The following is a 21,358-nucleotide window of genomic DNA, read 5'->3' on the forward strand; positions in this document are numbered from 1 at the left end:
AAAGGATAAATTGAAGCGTGAAATTATTAAATTACACCAGTCTAAAGCAGTGCCATACTCATTTGTTTAAAATATATACATATTGTTATCTACTAACCACACACATACCCTTTCACACCCACACACATACGCTTTCACACCCACACACAAACATACACACAGTAAATAAGAAACACAAGAGGCAGTTGTTCTGTAATATATCTTGTTGTAAAGCTATTGTAAAATAATATTGTCAATATGAGTAATCTATAATGGCCTTAAGAATTATGTTATATATTATTGTTTATTAACGTTTACTGTAACGCTGTTGATTACCAATAAATAAATAATAAAATAAAAACAAAAAAAAATGTCCGAAAATTAAAAAAAAAATGTTAAGCGTGAACAACCTTAATCATATAGTATGAAAAATAGAGAGTAGCCGATTTTCAGAGCTACTGAATATGCATATAAAATTTGATAAAAATCAGTAAAGCCGTTTCGGAGGAGTATGGTAACTAACATTGTTACACAAGAATTTTATATATAAGATAACCAGTTTTTAGATTTACATCAACATTAATTACTGTCGTATATTGAATAGACTGTCTATGCATACGAACCTGTTGCCTAGTTTTGTTTTAAAAAAAAAAGCCATGCGCGTTACGTGTTACATGGGTGGGTGTGTACAAGCACATATTTTGCTTGATTACTTTCCACTCTTGTATCACAATGTTGGTACTATAGTATAATATGCAAGTATATTGTTTCGCATGAAATATTTTTATGTACTTACACTTAAACCTCTTTACATTGGGTAAAAATACACAATCAATAAGTATTATACGTAAAATTTATTAGCATTATAATAGTATCACATTACGAACTTATCTAGATCCATTACTCGGCAAGAGTCTTAGACAATTTATCAATAATTATTCTAGTCCGTTCCGATATGTACTCATCGAACTGTTCCAAGACTTTTACAAAACGCAACATTCTCTGTACACCCTTTTTGAACCTTTCCATTCTTTCAGCACTAGATTCTTCATCAATCGCCTTCCGCATAGCGGCAAATGGCATTGCAACGCCAACTCTTGGAGCTTTTATTGGTCCTCGTGGCTTTAATTTTGGAATGCTCATTTTGGGAACCCCTAACTTTGGCTTTTTCAGTTTCGGAAATTGAAGTTTCGGTATGAATCCGCTAGGTGGCGCCACTGCTTCGTTGACTGGTGCATTACTGTATCCGATTTGGTCGTCATTTGTATCAAGTACAAACTTTCCATCTTTGACAGCTTTCGGAACGGCATTGTTGATGAGATTGCAGAAAGAATCATCGCCATTGTTTGTGTCCCTTTTCAACAATTCTGTCGCTTTCGGCTTCGAAGTGCGAGCCTGAAAATTAATAGGATAGCGTAATTATTTTCAAATAATACGTATTGGATGTTATTGTCGAAATTTATTTTAGTAGTTGTAGCAGTTATACATTGTCTTAACGAGATTTATGTTATTATGTTTGTAAAAACTGTAATAAGTAGGCGTTCCTTCTTTTTCCTAGCCTCAAAGTTGTTTAGCCATTCTCATGTTTAATGTTCAAACGTAAATCGCTGTACATTTCCGTTGTATTATCATTTATTAATAAAGAATTTTGAAATGAAATGAATGAATAGGATAGGTTACATTGACCATGTCAATCTTTGGCTGGCAAAAAATCGAAGTATAGGAGCGAGTAGGTTCTTAGGTAACGAACGTAACGTAACTAAACGAGGGATATTTATGTCATCTCAAACAAAATGTCAAAAAAAAACAAAATCGGGCACCAAGATTTCCGCAGTCTCGTTGTACCAAAATAACAAGAACAAAGTATTTATATAAAACCAAATAATATGTTTTGAAAAAAAAATAAAGACGTGTGGCACTCGGGGACTGCCGCGGTAAAGCTATTGCATAGCATTTTTATCAACTTATGCAATTATAATTATTTATTTATGCAGTATTTTTTTTTTGATAAAATTAATTTTCAAAAAAGCAAACGGGAAGTGAGTAAAATTTAACTTGCAAGATTTGATTACAGACAGATAACGGGACAGGTGAAACTAAATAAAAATGCTTGTCATAATAATAAAAATTAAACAAACGTGATAAAAAACATTTACACTATTTTTTATTTAAAAATTTGAACTGAGTAAAAAAAAATTATGGAAAAGGAGGACAAACGAGTGTACGGGTGTTAAGTGATCACCGCCGCCCACATTCTCTTACAACACTAGAGAAATCACAGACGCATTGCCGCTTAGGTGTACGTGCTTTTTTTGAAGGTACCCATTTCGTATCGTCCCGGAAACACCGCACAAGGAAGCTCATTCCATAGCCTTGAAGTACGTGGAAGAGAATAAATAAATGTCTTAATAAATAAAGTAAATCTATATATATAAAAATGAATTGCTGTTCATTAGTCTCGCTAAAACTCGAGAACGGCTGGACCGATTTGGAAAATTTAGGTCTTGAATTATTTGTGGAAGTCCAGAGAAGGTTTAATAGGTGAATAAATAGGAAAATGCTCGGAATTAAATAAATACAAGAAATTTGTTTTTCCTTTGATGTGTCCATACATAATTTCTATGAGAGAATTTATTGACGCACGGTTTGACAGTACTGCTGTGAAACAATTTCATTACGACAGCAGGGTGCATATTTTACGAAGTAATTTTTGATGTTATGATATATTATTTCATATAAAAACATTATTTTATTTATTATATATAGAACAACGTCTGTCGGGTCAGCTAGTAAGTATATAATTAATAATTTAATGTGTTAAGATAAAACGTACCTCTTCTGAGCTACAGTCGATAGTTACTCGAAGTGGTGATGGATTGGTGAAAACCACCCCCTGAAAAATAATAAAGCAATTAATGTGTGGTCTAATGCAATTATTAAGTTTAATATCTGTTAAAATCTTAGCTACGACATTAGATAGATTTATACGTCTATATAGAACCTTTTGCTGTTAGGTAACGCATGATAACAGGTAGATTTATTACTTTCATGTTGGTGACAAGCGCCTTACACTCGCGATACGAATGTCATTTGGTTTTAGTCTGCGTGCGTTGTTGAAAATAGAGGTTAACAGTCCATCGCTATTTTTTTCGTCAAGCTTAGGATCATCTTTGTCTTCGTTTTTATAGTCATTTGACAGCTGAAATTACGCTGAGCTTTAAGCTATGTGAGCCTAATGCAAAAGTCAAGTTCGCGTTTTATCACACTCAGCTTAGTTTTACGTAAGGAAAGTCTAAGCAAAGTCTAAGTACGATCTGTAGATGTCAGTATAAGTCTCATAAAATACCCACAAGATTTACTTATTATGAGGACTAGGAGGAAACAAAGAGTACTCTCACACTTAAGGGCGGAACTTCTAAAAAACAAAATGGCGGCAGTGGTTCATGAAACAATAACAATTAAATTTAACATCAACATACATTTAAGTCATTCAAGGTACGTCTCGTCCTGAAATTGTGCTTTTTAAAACATTTAAATTCTCTTTAAAAAAATAGGTGATGCTTTTATTAAGGATTGGTCTCCGCGGCGCTCCAAATAGATACCGCAGGTGTAGGCCCAAAGTGCGGCAACTAATACTACGCCCAAGTGGGCGTACTGGAGTTGACGTGGCACATGTCTTGTTAAACTTTGCTTAAATGCCGGGTTGCGTAGTAAAACTTTGTAAAAATAATACTACACGAAATAAGAAAGAAACTGCTATCACTTATTATCAGTAAGTATTTTGTATTTTATTAATTACAATATAAAATAACACAAAGTGTATGTTAAAAAATTTGAAAGATGCCTTTGAGTGTCAAGATGCATCAATGCAATAAGCATCTAATAGTTGCCGCTAAAAGCTATTGTTCTTAGGTAGTGCGGTATCTAGTTGGAGAAGAGCTAGAGGACTAAAGTCACCACGACAGCCCTTCAAGCAACAAAAGCAACCCGAATTGGCAGTGGGTTGGTTATATTAGGTGCAGAAAAGACTACCGATAGGCTTGATGTATTCTTGGGTGGAGACGGTGACTAACGAGTGAACGCGTGGAAAACGTAGGTCGGCCGAATAGGTGGAGCGACAGTATACCCTTAGTAGCGGACAGCAGCTGGATGAACAGCCCAAGATCAGGTGCAGTGGTGTGCGTTGGGACATTGGTTGGGACATGATAATTTCGGCAGTGGACTTATTCAGGCCGATAACCATGGTGACTTTAAAAACAGTAGATTTCAATGATAATAAATACACGATGACACTGACACTGACATATGTCAATATTAAAAGCTTACGTCACGTCGTATTTACACAGACGATTATACCTATAGACAAACAATAGGTATAGATTATGAAAAAGTGTCCAGCTTATGCTCCAGTACCGAACGAAATAACTTAATGTACTGAGATTTATATATTAAATTGTGCAATTATAATATATATCAACGTATTTAAATTGTGGTTTTGGAAAAATATACGGCTCACTTATTATTTTAATTTATGTTTACACTTATACTCTATCTAGAGTCAACATGAATGAATATAGCGTTAGGTAGCAATGAGAGAGTAAATGCAAAATTGTCGATTTCGTCTCCTGTAGCTTCAGAATTCAAAAGTGTAGTGTTTTATTCAGAAGAAGGCACGCGATTTTCTTATACTTAGGAGGACAAACGGGTCTCCTGATGGTATGTGTTTACCGCAGGTCGTCTCATGTAACACCATAGGAACACAGCTGACCTATCAAAGCATCGATTTCTTCTTTTCATTCGCTCAACCCATTAATAAGTAGCGCTAAATTCAATAAGATTTTTTTTTCACATCCTTAAGTGTACGTTCCTACATGAATAAAGTGATTTTGATTTGATTTGATTTGAATAACCGTACATATGAATTCTAGAACCGAAAACGGATCGAAACGGGGCTCCGAGGTTCAATCTATAAATAATAGGTCCATAAAATATGGACCTGAAAACACAACTAAAACAATTTCTTCCATTAATATGTACTATAATGTACTAAGAAAGTTCCGTAAAATATTCATTTACATCGCGAGATGCACTCGTTTCTATCACATAAAATTTCGTGAATTTTACAGGAGTCCTTCGTTATAGCATTGTTATCCATCACTAGCCCTGGATAGCGAAGGCACTCCACTTTATCACATAGATCACGTCCACACAGACTTCCTGGAAACTTATCAATACGCACCGCTATCGAGAGAATTATCACCACGCGCCAAGACATGCTAACTGAACGATCGAGACATTTTCACTAATGTATCACAAAAGTGGCACGTTTATTAAAATACAACTCAGCAGAATGCATGCTCCAATTCTATCAAGGTTATAAGGCTGCGATCGTCTTTATCTTTGTACGATATGCAGTTGATACAGAACGCTTTTTATGCTGCGAGTTTAGTTTTGTTTCTGATAGCTCGAAGCTACTATCGACATGAAGTTGAGGATCGGTTTTATAATTCTAGTGGTTGTAGTGGCCGTGATAGAGGTTTGTAGAACATTCTAAAATATTTTTTCTTATATCTATCTTCTATACATATAAATAAAAGAGTGTCTGTTTGTAATATTGAAATAGCCGTTTTTTACTATCTACATGTATATGAATATATATAGGGTACATACACCAAAATAACATTTTTTACAATTTTGTCTGTCTGTCTGTTTGTTCCGGCGAATCTCTGAAATGGCTGGACCGATTTTGACGGGACTTTTATTGGCAGTTAGCTGATGTAATAAGGAGTAACTTAGGCTACGTTTATTTTAGACAAAAAATATTTTAGACAAAATAAGTATTGTTGCAATGTCCCAGAAACGATCTAACTCTAAAAATAATTTATATGGCAAAACAACGTTTGCCGTGTCAGCTAGTCCATTATAAGATTGTATTGTAATAGAGTAAAAGCGTGGCCGAAAGCGTGGTCGTTGTTGCAAATTTTGGGAGTGGCCTATAAGTAGTATAATAGTTAAAAAAAACTAAAATACACACTAAAAAAACAAAATTCTCTTTGGTATTCCAAAATTTCCTAATATTAGATAAATCGGCTAAAGATAATGGTTGAATAATTAACATCATTTCCTGCCTTATCGACGAAAATTGAAAATGATATAAATTAACAAAAATTCGAAAAATGGAATAATCTTATTAAATTTATTACATAGATTTTAATAACTATATTTACAATACTACGACTACATAAAATTAAAACTATCATTACGTGGAAGCGTACCAAGAATACTGGCAGTATTACCGCGTTGGATAGCAAGGCTGATCCGTTGACCGAAATAGCTGCCAGCGCTTGGGTTTCCAGTAGCTTTATTGAGGCGCGAAGATAGTATTTTGAACATTATCCGCGCCTCTGGGCCCCACGGGCCAAGTGTCTCGACACCAAACGGCACAAAGATGTATGACTCACTGAGGCCAACATATTTGCGACGCTTGCTGCATTCGGGAGTCGAAGCAGCAGCCCCAGATAAGATTAACAACAATTATTAGATTTTTAATTTTTAAATTTAGTTTGATTTTAATTTGTAGCTTCGTGTGGGAATAAAAGGCTTTTTATTTAATTAGTAATAGTGTCCGGGTGGATTGAACCGGGGTACGCTGGTGAAAATCCGTTTAAACTGACACCGTCAGTAAAAACGGTTTTTGTGTTTATCATCCTAGTATTTTTGTACCTCATTTTATCCTATGTTAACTTGCTAAGGCTATCCTTAAGCTGAAATACTCCAGGAACCACTGTATTGGATAATTGAAACAAATCCACATATAAAATTTGAAAACAAAATTTTATGCACGATGCGGAACTCGAACCCACGTCCTCTCGCGACAATTTCCTCAATCTTTGATCCTTACAGACATATTAATTTCAATAAATTCCTCAATGGGGCTCCTGGCAACCCAAGCTCTGGCAGATATTTCGCTCAACGGATCAGCCTAGCTATCCAACGTGGAAATGCTGCCAGTATTCTTGATACGCTTCCATAATGATAGTATTAATTTAATGTAATCATAGTATTGCAAAATATAACACGTCGTCAAAATACGCGAGCAGCTTTCCAGTTACTCGACCGGAACACGCAAGTTCTGGTCGTTATCGAAAGCTGCTCCGGCTCTTCCAACTGAGATAACCGTTCAAGTGACGTCTCGTTATAAAATTTTGTTTTCAAATTCTATTTGTGTATTAATCCCAGAAGTGTAGGCTTTTACGTTAAAAGATAACAAATTGTATAGATTTGCAAGAGCGACATCTCAAATCAATTTCCTAATATGCAAATATTGGTGTTGAGCAGGCTATCAACTGTAAAGTAGATCCTGTAGATGAAGCCACAACAGACGATTTTATTTGTGTATTAATCCCAGAAGTAAGGGTTATCACTTTAAAAACATAACAAATTGAAAGAAATCCAACAATACACTTGGCGCTCATGAAAAGATCTGCATTGATTATGCGAGTTACCACATGGTTATCTGCATAGATAGCCAATTCACAAAAACGTAGTTACTGACCCTGTAAGATCAAAAAAAAATTATTATTAAATCTATCCTCAATGGAATTTCCGATCACACACTGCCAGATTAAATTGATGCTTTTTTAGTCTTGTAATCACAGACATGGATCCAAATAGATGCTGCGAGTGTATGTACTTCGCGTGCCAAAAAGAGCAATGCTCTTCCTTTGACGTTTTTTTATTATATTTTATATATGATATTATTCTATTATGATCTATTATAATACATTGCCGATTTTAGTAATAAGCAATACCGACTATTGATGTACTGAAAACGTCAACTAATGATGAGGTGAGTGGCTGAACGTTAGGCTCGATGCACTGGCATTTTTAACGACATTACAGTAAATACAAAAAAGGGCACGCTTGGTTTTCATACAGACGGAGGGATTTGCGTTATCTACTTGGATCTATATCTGTGATTGTAATGTTTTCTTTTTTTTTAACAGAGCAGCCTGCTAGTGAAAAGGAGTCTTCTACATCCCCGCGGTGAGGAGACATGTTACTCCTGCAAGTCAGAAGATCGTCCATTCGCTTGGAAAATTGCAGTCTACTTGAGAAAATTCAGAGATATTATGTCCAAAAGCATTCAACGTCTCAAAGATTCACCAAAATTGTGACTTGCCATATTGTAGTCTTACTTCTTACGGCCGTTTCCAATATTCAGTCTATCTCTTACTTGAGAAAAAAATCGTAACTATCGTTGACTTTTCTGTCCCAATAAACTTATCGACGGTAACTCACCTTATCCGTGTATGCTGTCTGTCAATGGGACGACGTATAGCTTACCAGCAAAAGTTTGTCTGGAAATTTCATACAAATGATTTAAGTTTTCTTTAGTGTTAATTCCGCCAATACTTGTTTTTAAACAATTCGAAACGTGTTTCGCCTCTACACGAGGCATTCTCAGGACGTGTTGTCTCGCCAAAATCTGGCACGAGACTGAAAATCAGTCGAATTGTTTAAAAACAAATATTGGCGGAATTAACACTAAAGAAAACTTAAATCATTTGTATGGTTATGGATTTCCGCAAAGTAACGTTTTGTATTACGAATGCGACAATTTATGTATTATTTCCGACCCCATATTCGTTTTAAACCTTTTGTAACTTAAATTATAATTTTATTGATGAAATTCAACCGTCAGACGCGTCAATCTTTCAGACTCGTCAACCTCAATTCAGTTTTGATATTTCGAAATTTGCGTGCGACGAGTAAACTTATCGCATTCAATGCACGCACGTAATTTTAAAATGGGCAAACGGCTCTTTTTCAACCGCAACAGCGAGCGCCTAGATACTACTCTTCCCGCACGAGTAATAAAAAGTATAAAGTATATCGAATATTTATTTGAAGCTTTTGACAGGTTGCTAATTAGATCTTTAACATTAAAAATAGCTTTTGTCATCTAAAAATTGTCAAATGCTACAAAATTAATTTTTTTCTTAACCGGTAGTTAACTTAACATGTTGTTTTTGCTATAGTTGGTGAAGCCCAGCCTTAGCGAAAAGAATAAATCAAGATCTGGCTACAAGAGAAATAAAGCCAAAAAATAATTGTAAGCATTGAGTAGTCTTAATTTATTACAATATACAGACTCAGCTAAAGCTCAATAAAATTTACAATTCCATTTATATGCAATAATAGTACAATCTCAGGGATGCAATATTTATGTGTGTGATGTCATAGATTAAGTAGTCTTAAGTATTATATTATTATTTAAATATAAATATTTTAAATGAAAATTCGTTTTAATATTTATAAAATCCACGATTTTCTTATATAACTTACATTATAGTACTTTGTTAAACGTTAAACATTCTAATTTTTGACAATGATCCTATCTTTTTCAAATCCAATAATTTACTTAAATTATTTTTTGAGTTATGTTTAGAAGCTGGAATTGTCACAGCTTTCATTTCTGAACCCAATGCCTTTTGAACGGCGATCTTGTGTTTCAGTAAGGGAAGCTTAATTGCATTTTTTAATTTCAATAATCTCAGTTTTGTCAAAGGTAAAAGAGGTGGTTTAGGTAGTAATGGTATCAATGGTAATTTAGGTAACACTGGAGGTAAAAGTATCGGTATTTTGGGCAACTTCGTAGGCAGTTTAAGCAGCTTTCCTTTAATTGGTTTCAACTTCAGCTGTTTGATTTTCGTTTTTAAGCGTTTCAGTGGTTTTATTTTTGGGACCAGTAAAGGCGAATGTATGTTTATGATAACTGGAGATTGTTTTGAGTACATCCTGGTCAACGGACTGCAGAGTTTTTTGAGATCACGTGATATTTGGTTTATGTTTACGTCGCACGTCACGTACTGCTGAAAATGTTAAAACAACACATTAATTTTAACAAATACTTTATTAATAACAACTACATAACCTACTATATTAATTATAAGTTGATGCATTGCAATCACGTTGCAACCCCTATCTTGTGACAAGTTATAGTAAAATACTTATTACATACACAGACGAGTAAAAAAAGAACGAAGGAAGAAGAAAGGCCTCCGTGTCACCTTACATAACAGTGAAGCACCAAAACAAGCCGGTAAACGTGTAAATACATAGCCCGACGCACACACTTACACTAATACAAGCCGATCGGCCGCCATTATGAGATTTGCCATCGTCTGTGACAGATCAGTTTGCGTCCCAATAAAATATTTTAAAAATGCCGTCGTGCGTTGTGAAAAAGTGTAAATACGATACTATAAAGGTATTTGTGGCCATATGTGACTATTTGACGGAGAAAAAAATTGTGTAAGTCGTATACCCCGTAACCGCACACACATCAGCATAAACGTGCTTCTCTTATTAATATCACGGCGCGGAGACCTTCTTTTATTGCTCGTCCGTGATTACATAATACATAAGGCGAGGTAGAGTGGTGTACCAGTCTTTAGATTAAGAAGTTTTGTTTGGTTATGGACACACAACAACACTACGACAGTTTTGGTCAATCAACATTACCAATTGGAGAAAATCTCGCATTTTCTAGTAACATAGAGTAATCTAATAATTTTAGCATTTGAGCTTTATTTGGAATATTATTTGTTCTTAACATATCAGCAATTCTAATTATGATTAAGTTTTTTCAAATATTTGTGGGTGGAATTAATGTTTTTAAATGTTAGTTTATTACTTAAATTAAGTATAAGAGCAATCGGGGCATTAGAATCCCACCTCGCTACTACATGCGAAGTTTCTCGCATTGTTAAAGCCAAGGGATCTGAGTTATCTTAATCTAAAAGAATTGGAAGAGATGCTAAAATGGCACAGGTAAGCGGAAAACTGTCATGTTTGTATTTTAAAGGAAAGGAGTTAAATCTTGCTGGGCTGTAAGTATTGCGTACAACAATTGGGCGATCTATAGCTTAGCTGATGTAGATGACTAAGAAGAGATGCTTCGAAAATATTCAGCAAAATCAAATTGAATTTTTCGAGCATCTCTATTGAGTATCTTACTCCAGGAGGCAAGGGTAAGATAGACAGATCTCACAAAATAAATGTACTAATTTTGTATTGAATTATATATAATATAAGCTATGTTAATGATTAAAACTGATTACCAAAAATCTAATAAAGACACGACAATACTAGTTCTATTATTAACATAATGGAGGCCCGCATATTCTATAAGAATATATTTTATACTTATAATATTAGATTAAAGATTTATCTCTGCTGTGTAACAACAAGATAACGCACTACCTAAAAATAATAGCTTTTTTATTACGGCAACTATTAGATTTTTGTGTGAGTGGCATCTTGACACTCGATGGCATCTTTCAAATTTTGTAACATACGCTTTGTGTTATTTTACATTGAAATTAATAAAATACAAAATACTTATGATATGTGATCCCAGTGTCTTTCTTATTTCTTGTAGTATTCTTTTTACAAAGTTTTACCACGCAACCCGGCATTTTAGTTTCAATTATTAGCAAAGTTTAACAAAACATATTGTGGTACGTAAACGTCATCGACATTGATTGAGACTTGTTTGAGTACACGCACTTGGGCATTGTATTAGTTGCCGCACTTTGTGACTACGCCTGCGGTATCTAGTGTTGGATCGTAGCGGAGACCAAATCTTAACCTAAGCTTTTAAGAAATTAAAAAAAATATTTACCGCAAAAAGAGACACCACAAAGATAATAACGAAATACGTCATTATCGCCTCGAATCTGACGTTATAAATACGTAATGCTTTTATATAACACGTGTTACAAAGACACTTCTATTGTCTCATTATCAGAAGATACTCAGGAGATAAATCACGCGTGAAAGAGGCCAATATTGCTTAAATGTATCGACTGAGATCATAGTTCTGTAGTCGAGAAGTCACTGTCAAATGTGAAGGGGCCAATACTGTTTTATCAACAGTCGCCGTATACAGGGTGATAGAAATAATACTATTTTAAATATTTATTAATAATTTCAAAGGAGTTTCCTCAGGTGTTTTCAACTTGGTTACATTGAAACCTTCAAAATGGGTTTCAATGTTTCCTATCTATGGTTTTCAATGGACTAAGCTCCTAAGCGAAGCAGATCTTACATCTGATGGCAATCACTGCTATTAATTACGTTATATGCATATTTATCTGTTGACTTTCATCAAAATTTAAGGTTTTCTTCCAGAGCAGAGATTGATTTATTTGGCCATGCTCCTGTCGCACTTTCGTGGCTAATTCTACTCGTGTAACCCTTTCTTCCTACATCTATTTTGCTTGGCTAGGTACTCTTAATCTGGTCTATATCAGGCCACAAACTGAACCAAAACATACGTACGATTAGGTCTACCTTTATCAATACTTTCATCTTCTTACTCTGTTTCTAATTCTTAATACCCAATCTACATCCATCCACCCGACTATCAAATCATTCATTATATGTTCTTTAACTTCACAATCTCATTGTTTTTGCTCCTGTCATTCTCAGATCCTGTCAGTGCTTCAAAATGGCAGATTCTGACTGTAAATGAGTAATTTTTTAAAACAATTTTGAATTAAAATATAACTATCAGAATTACATCCCACTAATGATATTATAATACAGATATGTTACAAACTTCTACGATACTGTGATTAAATATAAATATTTACAAATATAAATATTTAAAACTTAGATTAAGGATTGGTCTCCGAAATTAATAAAATACAAAATACTTGCTGATGATCTGTGATCCCAGTGTCTTTCTTATTCCTTGTAGTATTATTTTAACAATGTTTTACTACGCAACCCGGCATTTTAGTTTCAAATATTAGCAAAGTTTAACAGAACATGTCGCACGTCAACCTTCTACTATCAGTAATTAGCTGTCAATAATCTGGGGCTGTCCCAATATACCCGATAAGTCATTTTATCGCCTTATATTGGGACGCGTGAATTGCAATTTCCATGCAAACTTCTATTGCTGGTAAGCTATACGTCCTCCCATTGACAGACAGCGTGTACGGATAAGGTGAGTTAACGTCGATAAGTTTATTGGGACAGAAAAGTCAACGATAGTTACGATTTTTATCTCAAGTAGGCCACAACCGGAGATAGAATGAATATTGGGAACGGCCGTAAGTAATTAATTTGTTACTCTCAAAAATAACCCTGTCGCGTAAATAGAAAATCGAGTTAGCCCACCCTATATCAAGGTGTAGTAATTTTTAAAACTTAATCAGCAAACGTGATTTTCCCTTACCAGTAATTTTACGATAATATTTTGTATCGAAACATATCTTATCGTAGAAAAGTTTGCGACATTTCAAATTTGTAATAATTAAACTTAATGACACAACAGTTTCTTTTAAATACAATGCAGTTATTATATTTAGGGCATAGTTATCAATAAATTGGTTTTGTGCGGAATCAATATGGCTCATCGATTGGTTTGGTATTCGCTTTTGTTGGTCAGTTTTACGACTGTATATGTTGCTGCCTGCGATGGAAAGGAACTATGTTTGGTATGGACATATTTTTTCATTTCTCATACTCGGAAAGTAATGTTAAAAAGAACTAATTTAAAAAAATGCTGCGGCCATGTGACTTTCTAAACAGCCAGTGTGAACTTAGCGCAAACTTCTTTGAGCGGCAATCGCATATATATAAGCCGCAACAATTACGCGGTTTGTTCTATATTTAAAATTTAAAAAGTCGACATAAATTGGCGGGAAACTAATCTGTGCTTAGATAAACAACTAGTTTTATTTTCCTCATATTCGAAATGAAAAGTAGAGTATTTAACACGGGTAAAAGAAAGAAATCCTACTCGGACTATAGCCGACCTCACTGCGCTCGGGCGTCTAAAAAAAACTTTATTCTTATGCCTGTTTAATTAATAACGTATATGCTCATAAATTGTGTGCATAAGTCTGACTTTATTAGATATATTGATTAATATTACATAATGGGATCGAACTTTTAGTTTGTATTGTTGCCAATATTTTTAAAACTGCAATTATTTTACCTAATTTCTGAACAGTAGTACCAAATTTCATCTTTTAAAAGTAAATAAGTTATTGGAACCTTTAATAAAACAAAAAATATTTAACAATAGTAGTTACTCAATGGGTCACCAAGGGGCTGCTGAAAATCAGCGATGTGTTGGTATTATACCAACGTAGCATGACGCTGAGTCAGCTCCTTTTAATAATAATAACTGCTACACAGTACTTTTAAATTAAGATAATTCCTATAATATTATACATATACTTGTTTTTTTTTTGTCATTTGTATTATTTTTATGTTATTAGTTCTTTTTTACTTTTATTATTCTGTGTGGTTTGTGTTTGCTTTTCATTTATTCTTCATTCATTCATAAATACCTCGGGAATTGATTCTTTCGACCCTCGGTTAACAATCTACTATTGTATTGTTACTGTTGGTAATATTCGTCACCAATAACACAACATTGAATACTGGGAATAGTTTTGATTTCATTTCAAAATTCGTTAATAAAATATCTAGGAACGATTCCTATTCATCATGATACAAAAACAATAACCAGAAATAATAAAAAATATAGAATACAAAAAAGATTTTACAAATTTAGTTTATCTTTCTATATATATAAAAATGAATTGCTGTTCGTTAGTCTCGCTAAAACTCGAGAACGGCTGGACCGATTTGGCTAATTTTGGTCTTGAATTATTTGTGGAAGTCCAGAGAAGGTTTAAAAGGTGAATAAATATGAAAATGTTCGGAATTAAATAAAACAACGATTTTTTTATTTTTCTTTGATGCGTCCCCCGTTGTTCAGAAATCAAATTAAAATAATAGTTTAAAATAAATAAGTAATTAGAATTTTTAAATCTTTTTAAGAAGGTAAAAAATAAACTTAATTTTAGGTAACTGTAGTAGGTAGATTAACTACAGTTGTTAACTATATATCAGTTTATTTTTATGTAGATTGATAAATCTTAAGTTTTGTCCAAAAATAAAATTTCTGAACCTAACCGCACAAACAAAACGAAAAGTTTATCAGAAAGCTTTGAATTGATTAACAGACAGTATCATATCTGTGTGTGTATCTATCAATATTAAATTGAAACCTTATAAATAAGCCAGTATTTCAGAAAGGTTTTGTAAGTAAGAAATATCGTGTGAAATTAATCGAAAATAAGTAAAAAAAAATCATTCGCACCGAGCATTTCTTTTATTTGTTTTTATAAAAAAGGATTCCTTTTGTTTGTTTCAAGTTTATTTTATAAAAAAAAGTTTAGGTGTTTTAATTATCGATTGAGGCAGAACGAAGTTTGCCAGGTCAGCTAGTTACAAATCTATACTATAATATTATAAAGCTGCAGTGTTTGTTTGTGTGTTTGAACGCGCTAATCTCTGGTACTACTGGTCCGAATTGAATGATTCTTTCAGTGTTGGGTAGTCAATTTATCGAGGAAGGCCATAGGCTATGTTTTTTTTTCAAAATTAGGGATCCGTAATAAAATTGCTATTTTGTAACACAAGGTGTAAAATCGAAAACCTATTTTTGCGTGCGCTGCAAAAACTATTAACAATAGAACAAAATGATGTACAGGCTATAATATAGGCAATATTTTATTACTTATAAAACTATCGCGTGAATTATACTTTATATGGCAAAACAACGTTTGCCGGGTCAGCTAGTAAAATATAAATCCTAATATACTTTACCTCAATGCATTATGCATTAAACAATGCATTATATAAAAGATGTATTAGATGTTGCCTATGCGAGAACAGTACACGGAAAGAACAGGCTTATAATTCGGGCATGTAGCTGTTATATTAGAGTATTTTTTTTATGTAGTAGGAGGACAAACGAGCGTACTGGTCACCTGGTGTTAAGTGATCACCGCCACCCACATTCTCAAAATAAAAAATTAAACACAAAATGATAATTATGAGCCTAATAAGTTTTACAAAGAAAATAAATTTTCTTCTAAAAAATCTCTTTAAAATATATTTATAGCATATTTATTGATTTAATACTCCGTTACAAATTATTCTATTATGAAAGCTTCCCTGACCTTGGTTACTAGCGTTGTATAAAAGACATTTCTAGATGTACGATCAAATTTTGAAATGTATAAAATATTAGAATGAATTTAATTTTTAACGTGTTTTTTGCAGTTGGAGGCATTGAAAGACTTGAAGGAATGTAAAAAAGCCGTGCTAGCTTCGTGCGTATAATTTTTTTTAAATTAACTTAAAATATTTAAGACATTTCAATAAGTTTATAATTCCGAAAGTTGTAACAATTTTATTACGACAAGTAATGTTTCATTTTTTATTTCAGACTCCTCAAGCCCCTTTTGGAAGCGAAGCTTGGTAAGACATATATCTTCATATTATTTTATTTAAAAAAAGGCAATTCTTTATATGGGCACGATAATGCAAATATTCACGAGGCTCACGTTATATTTACCCATGAACACATTACGCAATACCCGAGGTCCATAGATGTATGGAGGACCTTTAAGGAAGGTTCTTTTTTTTATGATAATAGGGGACGAGACGAGCAGGACGTTCAGCTGATGCTAATTGATACGCCCTGCCCATTACAATGCAGTGCCGCTCAGGATTCTTGAAAAACTCAAAAATTCTGAGCGGCACTACAATTGCGCTCGTCACCTTGAGACATAAGATGTTCAGTCTCAGTTGCCCAGTAATTTCACTAGCTACGGCGCCCTTCAGACCGAAACACAGTAATGCTTACACATTACTGCTTCACGGCAGTAATAGGCGCCGTTGTGGTACCCATAGCCGGCATCCTGTGCAAAGGAACCTCCCACTGGTATATGCTGTAAGCTGAAAGGTCACTAAGTCATATCGATTTGGGAATACTGCCAGCAAAATACAATGCCAGAAATCAACATGATGCATCAAGCATTATTAAAAAAAAAATTGATTTAGCTTAGATAATTTATACGCCTTTTCCTAAGAAGTATGAACATTACGGACTCCATCTGCCATAATTTTCTCGCTGGTTGGTTGCCACCTGAGGTGTCCAATCTCTCTAGCCAATTTTATCGGTACCTTACTTTGATCGATACCTGAATGCAGTTTATAATTCAAAGGAATTGTATGAAGCTAGGGCCACTCACAATTATTTATTTATTTATTGGTCTACCAGCGATTTTACATAAAAATATTTCTTAAACAATTAACAATTTAAATTACATGTGCACCCTGCACAAATAATGCAAAATCATTTAAAGGTTAACACTACATGCTAATTTCGCTTATCGATACATTATTACAAATCTAAAAGTGAGTTAAAAATTAAAACTGGTGAAAAAAAAAAACTATATAGAATCTCAGATTCAGAGAAAAACTGCTACATTGCAGTAACAAGTTACAACTAAGCTCTAAGTAACTACTAACTCTGCTACTAAGAAAACTACTATGAAGATGCCACTGTAGATGCCAAATGATTATCAGCGATCGATTTTATTAATTCTATAATATAAACTACCTTCAAAATAAGAAAATAGACACGAAGCACTTTATTTTTATTACCAAACTGAGTGTATGTTTTATCTAATATATAAAATTCTCATGTCGCGGTGTTTGTAGTTAAACTCTTTCGAAACGGCTTGACCGATTCTAATGAAATTTTGAGTGCATATTGAGTAGGTCTGAGAATCGGACAACATCTATCATCCCCCTTAATGTTAAGGGTGGTCCACGCATTATATATATTACAATATATTATTGTCTGATCAATCTCCTTTATCTTACAAATAACTATATAATATTCGTTTTGTTTTACAGAAAAGAAAGAGAAGTCATGCTCGTTATGCCACAAGGAACCACCGCCGCCTCCTGCTACTATCCTGTTGGTGCCAGCTGCACCGACACCGTGCGCTCCAGCACCTTGTGCTACAGCAGTGTTGGCTCCGGCACCGTGCGTACCACCAGCTTCAATCGTACTACCAGCAACACCTCCTACGCCTTGCAGGTTGCCTAGTCCATGCGTACCTTCCACGCCGTTGATTCTCCCAGCACCTGCACCTTGTACACCTCCCACACCCGTACTATTACCTTCTCCTACTCCATGCTTGCCTAGTCCACAAACTCAAATTATGTTAGCAGCTCCTACTCCTTGTGCTGCACCCGCTCCTTGCGCACCTCCTCTACCTCCTATAGTCATATCGTTGGCACCATCACCCGTGCCCCCGTGTGCTCACATGCCTCCTCCTTCCCCATGTGCTCCTAGTACAGGAGTTCCGATGAACGCTTACATGGTTTCCGCCCCCGTACCAGTTACTTTAGAGGCCAAACCCATAAAATCATCTTGTCCTTGTAGCGCCTGTAGCAAATTGTAATTGTTATAAGTATACAAAGATGTTATTTTATGTTTGAAATAACTTTGAAAGTATTCAGTCATTCTGTGGCAATGAATTGTTAACATATGAGGCCTTTTTTTAACAAAAAGAAAGACTCTTTAAATGACCTTTTTAAGCATTTGTTTCTATCAACATATAGAAGTGTTCGATTCATAGTATTTTTTTTGTCTTCTATCGTAAATAAAACTAGATCTGTCTCATATTATGTCTCCCCTGGTTATATTTTAAGGTGCATTTAATTTGTTATTAACTATTTATTTCATTAAATAAATAATATTAAACGGAAAACGGTTTTCATTTGAAATAAAAAAAAATTATAATTGCGTTAAAATTTTATCGAAAAAGCATTTTTCGTATGTTTCGGTGTTGGAATGCTGTCACAGCCATATATTATATAAATAATAGTTAAAAAAAACTACGCAACACGATTTATAGAAAACCGAACTAAAAAAAATAGAAAATGCTTTTTAGTTTGGTTTATTAATAAAAGCGTGTTATTTTAGTTTTTTTTTTTTTTTAATTAATATTTGCATTGTTGAAATAAAAATTCTTTTTGGTATTCGAAGATTTCCTAATATTAGATAAATCAGTTAAAGATAATGGTTGAAAATTAAAATTAACATCAATTACCACGACAACACACACTTATGGACGACACGTCACAATTATGGACGACAGATGGAAATTATAAAAATTAATTAAAGTATTATTTTGCAAATTGAAAAATTGAATAATTCTATCAAATGAATGTACTGTCATCGATTCTTGATAAATCTACGAAGTTTGAACGAAATCTGGCCGTTTAAAGTGGGTAATAATCGCGCCCAAATGTGTCGGTTACAAACAAACATACATACAGGTGAAGCAAATAAAGCGTGTTATAAAACAGTCATATAATTGGACCACTTTTTGAATTGTAAATTGTAGAAATGTTTCAGTCTTTTTGTTTTTTGCTTGTTTATTAATATCTTAAGTTTATTTTTATACCTTTTGTATTTGTTGTATCATACTACTTATAGGTTTCAAAATAAAAAAAATCTCTCTTCATTTCTTACTTTCCATCTCTCCTCGGTGAGGTAGCGTTTTTCTCTGTCCTTACAAATCCGACTACTACGAAAAAATATTTAAAATTTTCGGGTTAATACAATAATAGTTTACAAGACTACAAATAATGTGGCTTTCTATTCGTAATAGAGTTTTGTAAATCGGTTCTATAGCTACAGAGATTACCCCCTATAAACTGATAAACTCATAAACTTTACCCCTGTGTTGTAATAGTATATAATAGTATAAGTATGGAATTATTCATATAATTCGTCAATTCTAATTTGAAGTCAAAGATTGAAAGTTCCAAGAAGTTCCAAGAATTTGCAAGTCCTGAATTTAATCTATATATTGGTCAGCTAGTATATATATAAGAATGAATTGCTGTTCGTTAGTCTCGCTAAAACTCGAGAACGGCTGGATCGATTTGGCTTATTTTGGTCTTGAATTATTTCAAACGAATGAATAAAAATGAAAATGTTCGGAATTAAATAAAAACAACAATTTTGCTTTTCCTTTGATGTGTCCCCCGTCGTTCACAAATCAAATCGAAGGAATAGTTTGAAAGAATAACTAACTAGTATATTATATCGTTCGAACTTTCTCCGGAGGTAAAAAAAACTTAATTTTAGCTACCTATAGTTGGTAGATTTTATGTACGATTTAATATTTGGTAGATCTGAGAATCGGTCGTCATCTATTTTTTATACCCCAAAATTTTTAATGTTTTTCTTATTATTTTATATGGCAATGCAACGTTTGCTGGGTCAGCTAGTTACTTATAAATATATAATATGTCGGGTCAGCTAGTGTAGTAAGTAGTAATAAATAACAAACAATATTTAACAATGAACCGCCCAATCGTTTTCATAATACTCCGTGCTTGGTTTCGTAAATTACAACTTATAGTTGATATAATTCTGTATAATTTGCGAATCCGATATATTTGAGTGTACATGTTGTTGTTATGCTATCCTTGCAAAGTTATTCCTGCTACTTGATCTGTGTAAATTTCACTTTTGCTTAAACGTGGAAATGATCAAAAATATGTATATTTTAAACTTTAATCAGAAGAACATGAGATTTTCTAAAACATTTCTCGACTATGTTACCTATTTCATCGATTTTTTTTTAAGGCAAGAAGGACAAACGCACCGATATCACCGTTGTCACTGTTGTCACCATTGTCACCCTTATCACCGTTGTCACCTGCAATTGCACTTGCACTTGCACTTATACTTGCACTTGCACTTGCACTTGCACTTGCACTTGCACTTGCACTTGCACTTGCACTTGCACTTGCACTTGCACTTGCACTTGCACTTGCACTTGCACTTGCACGCAAGTACTTCAACATTATTATTGTTATCATTTGTCGAAGAAGCTACGAAGTACTTGTCAATAACAATAACAAATACAAAAAACTCGGTGAAGTGCTTGGCGTAGTACTCGGCGAAGTACTTGTAAAGTACTTAAGTAATAAGAACTCTATTTTTTTGATGTATGCTGATGATGTAAACATTTAAAAAAAACAAATTAACAGCCCTGATGACTGCCACCTATTACAACAAGACTTAACTAAATTTGAACATTACTGCACACTAAACAAGCTCGATTTAAATGTATCCAAATGTTTCTACATGATTTTTAGTCGAAAGGAGAAACCGATACAATTTAATTATAAACTTAAATACCACGAACTAAATCGTGTTGATGAAATACGCGATCTGGGCATCATACACGACTCTAAATTAACATACGAAAAACATATTGATCACGTAATCAAAAAGATAATAAAACTTTAGGATTTATAAAAAGATCTAGCTCGCAATGTTCAAAGTACATAAAGACTGTTAAAATTTTATACTGCTCCTACGTGCGTAGTAACCTCGAGTATTGCTCTCAAGTATGGAATCCATGGATATTAGCAATCGAAGCACCTTTATGCAAGTGTG

General features: G+C 33.8%; 1 protein-coding gene across 1 annotated transcript; it reads left to right on the forward strand.

Moving 5' to 3' along the window:
- The first annotated feature begins 13,403 nt into the window (after nucleotides 1-13,403).
- LOC126979546 (uncharacterized) lies at nucleotides 13,404-18,338 on the forward strand. Its single transcript, XM_050828906.1, has 5 exons — nucleotides 13,404-13,493; nucleotides 16,141-16,190; nucleotides 16,307-16,338; nucleotides 17,785-17,889; nucleotides 18,160-18,338. The coding sequence occupies exons 1-5, from the start codon at nucleotides 13,404-13,406 to the stop codon at nucleotides 18,336-18,338; spliced, it is 456 nt and encodes a 151-aa protein (XP_050684863.1).
- Nucleotides 18,339-21,358: the final 3,020 nt, after the last annotated feature.

Source organism: Leptidea sinapis, chromosome 1, assembly GCF_905404315.1.
Source record: "Leptidea sinapis chromosome 1, ilLepSina1.1, whole genome shotgun sequence".
Classification (NCBI taxonomy): Eukaryota; Metazoa; Arthropoda; class Insecta; order Lepidoptera; family Pieridae; genus Leptidea; species Leptidea sinapis.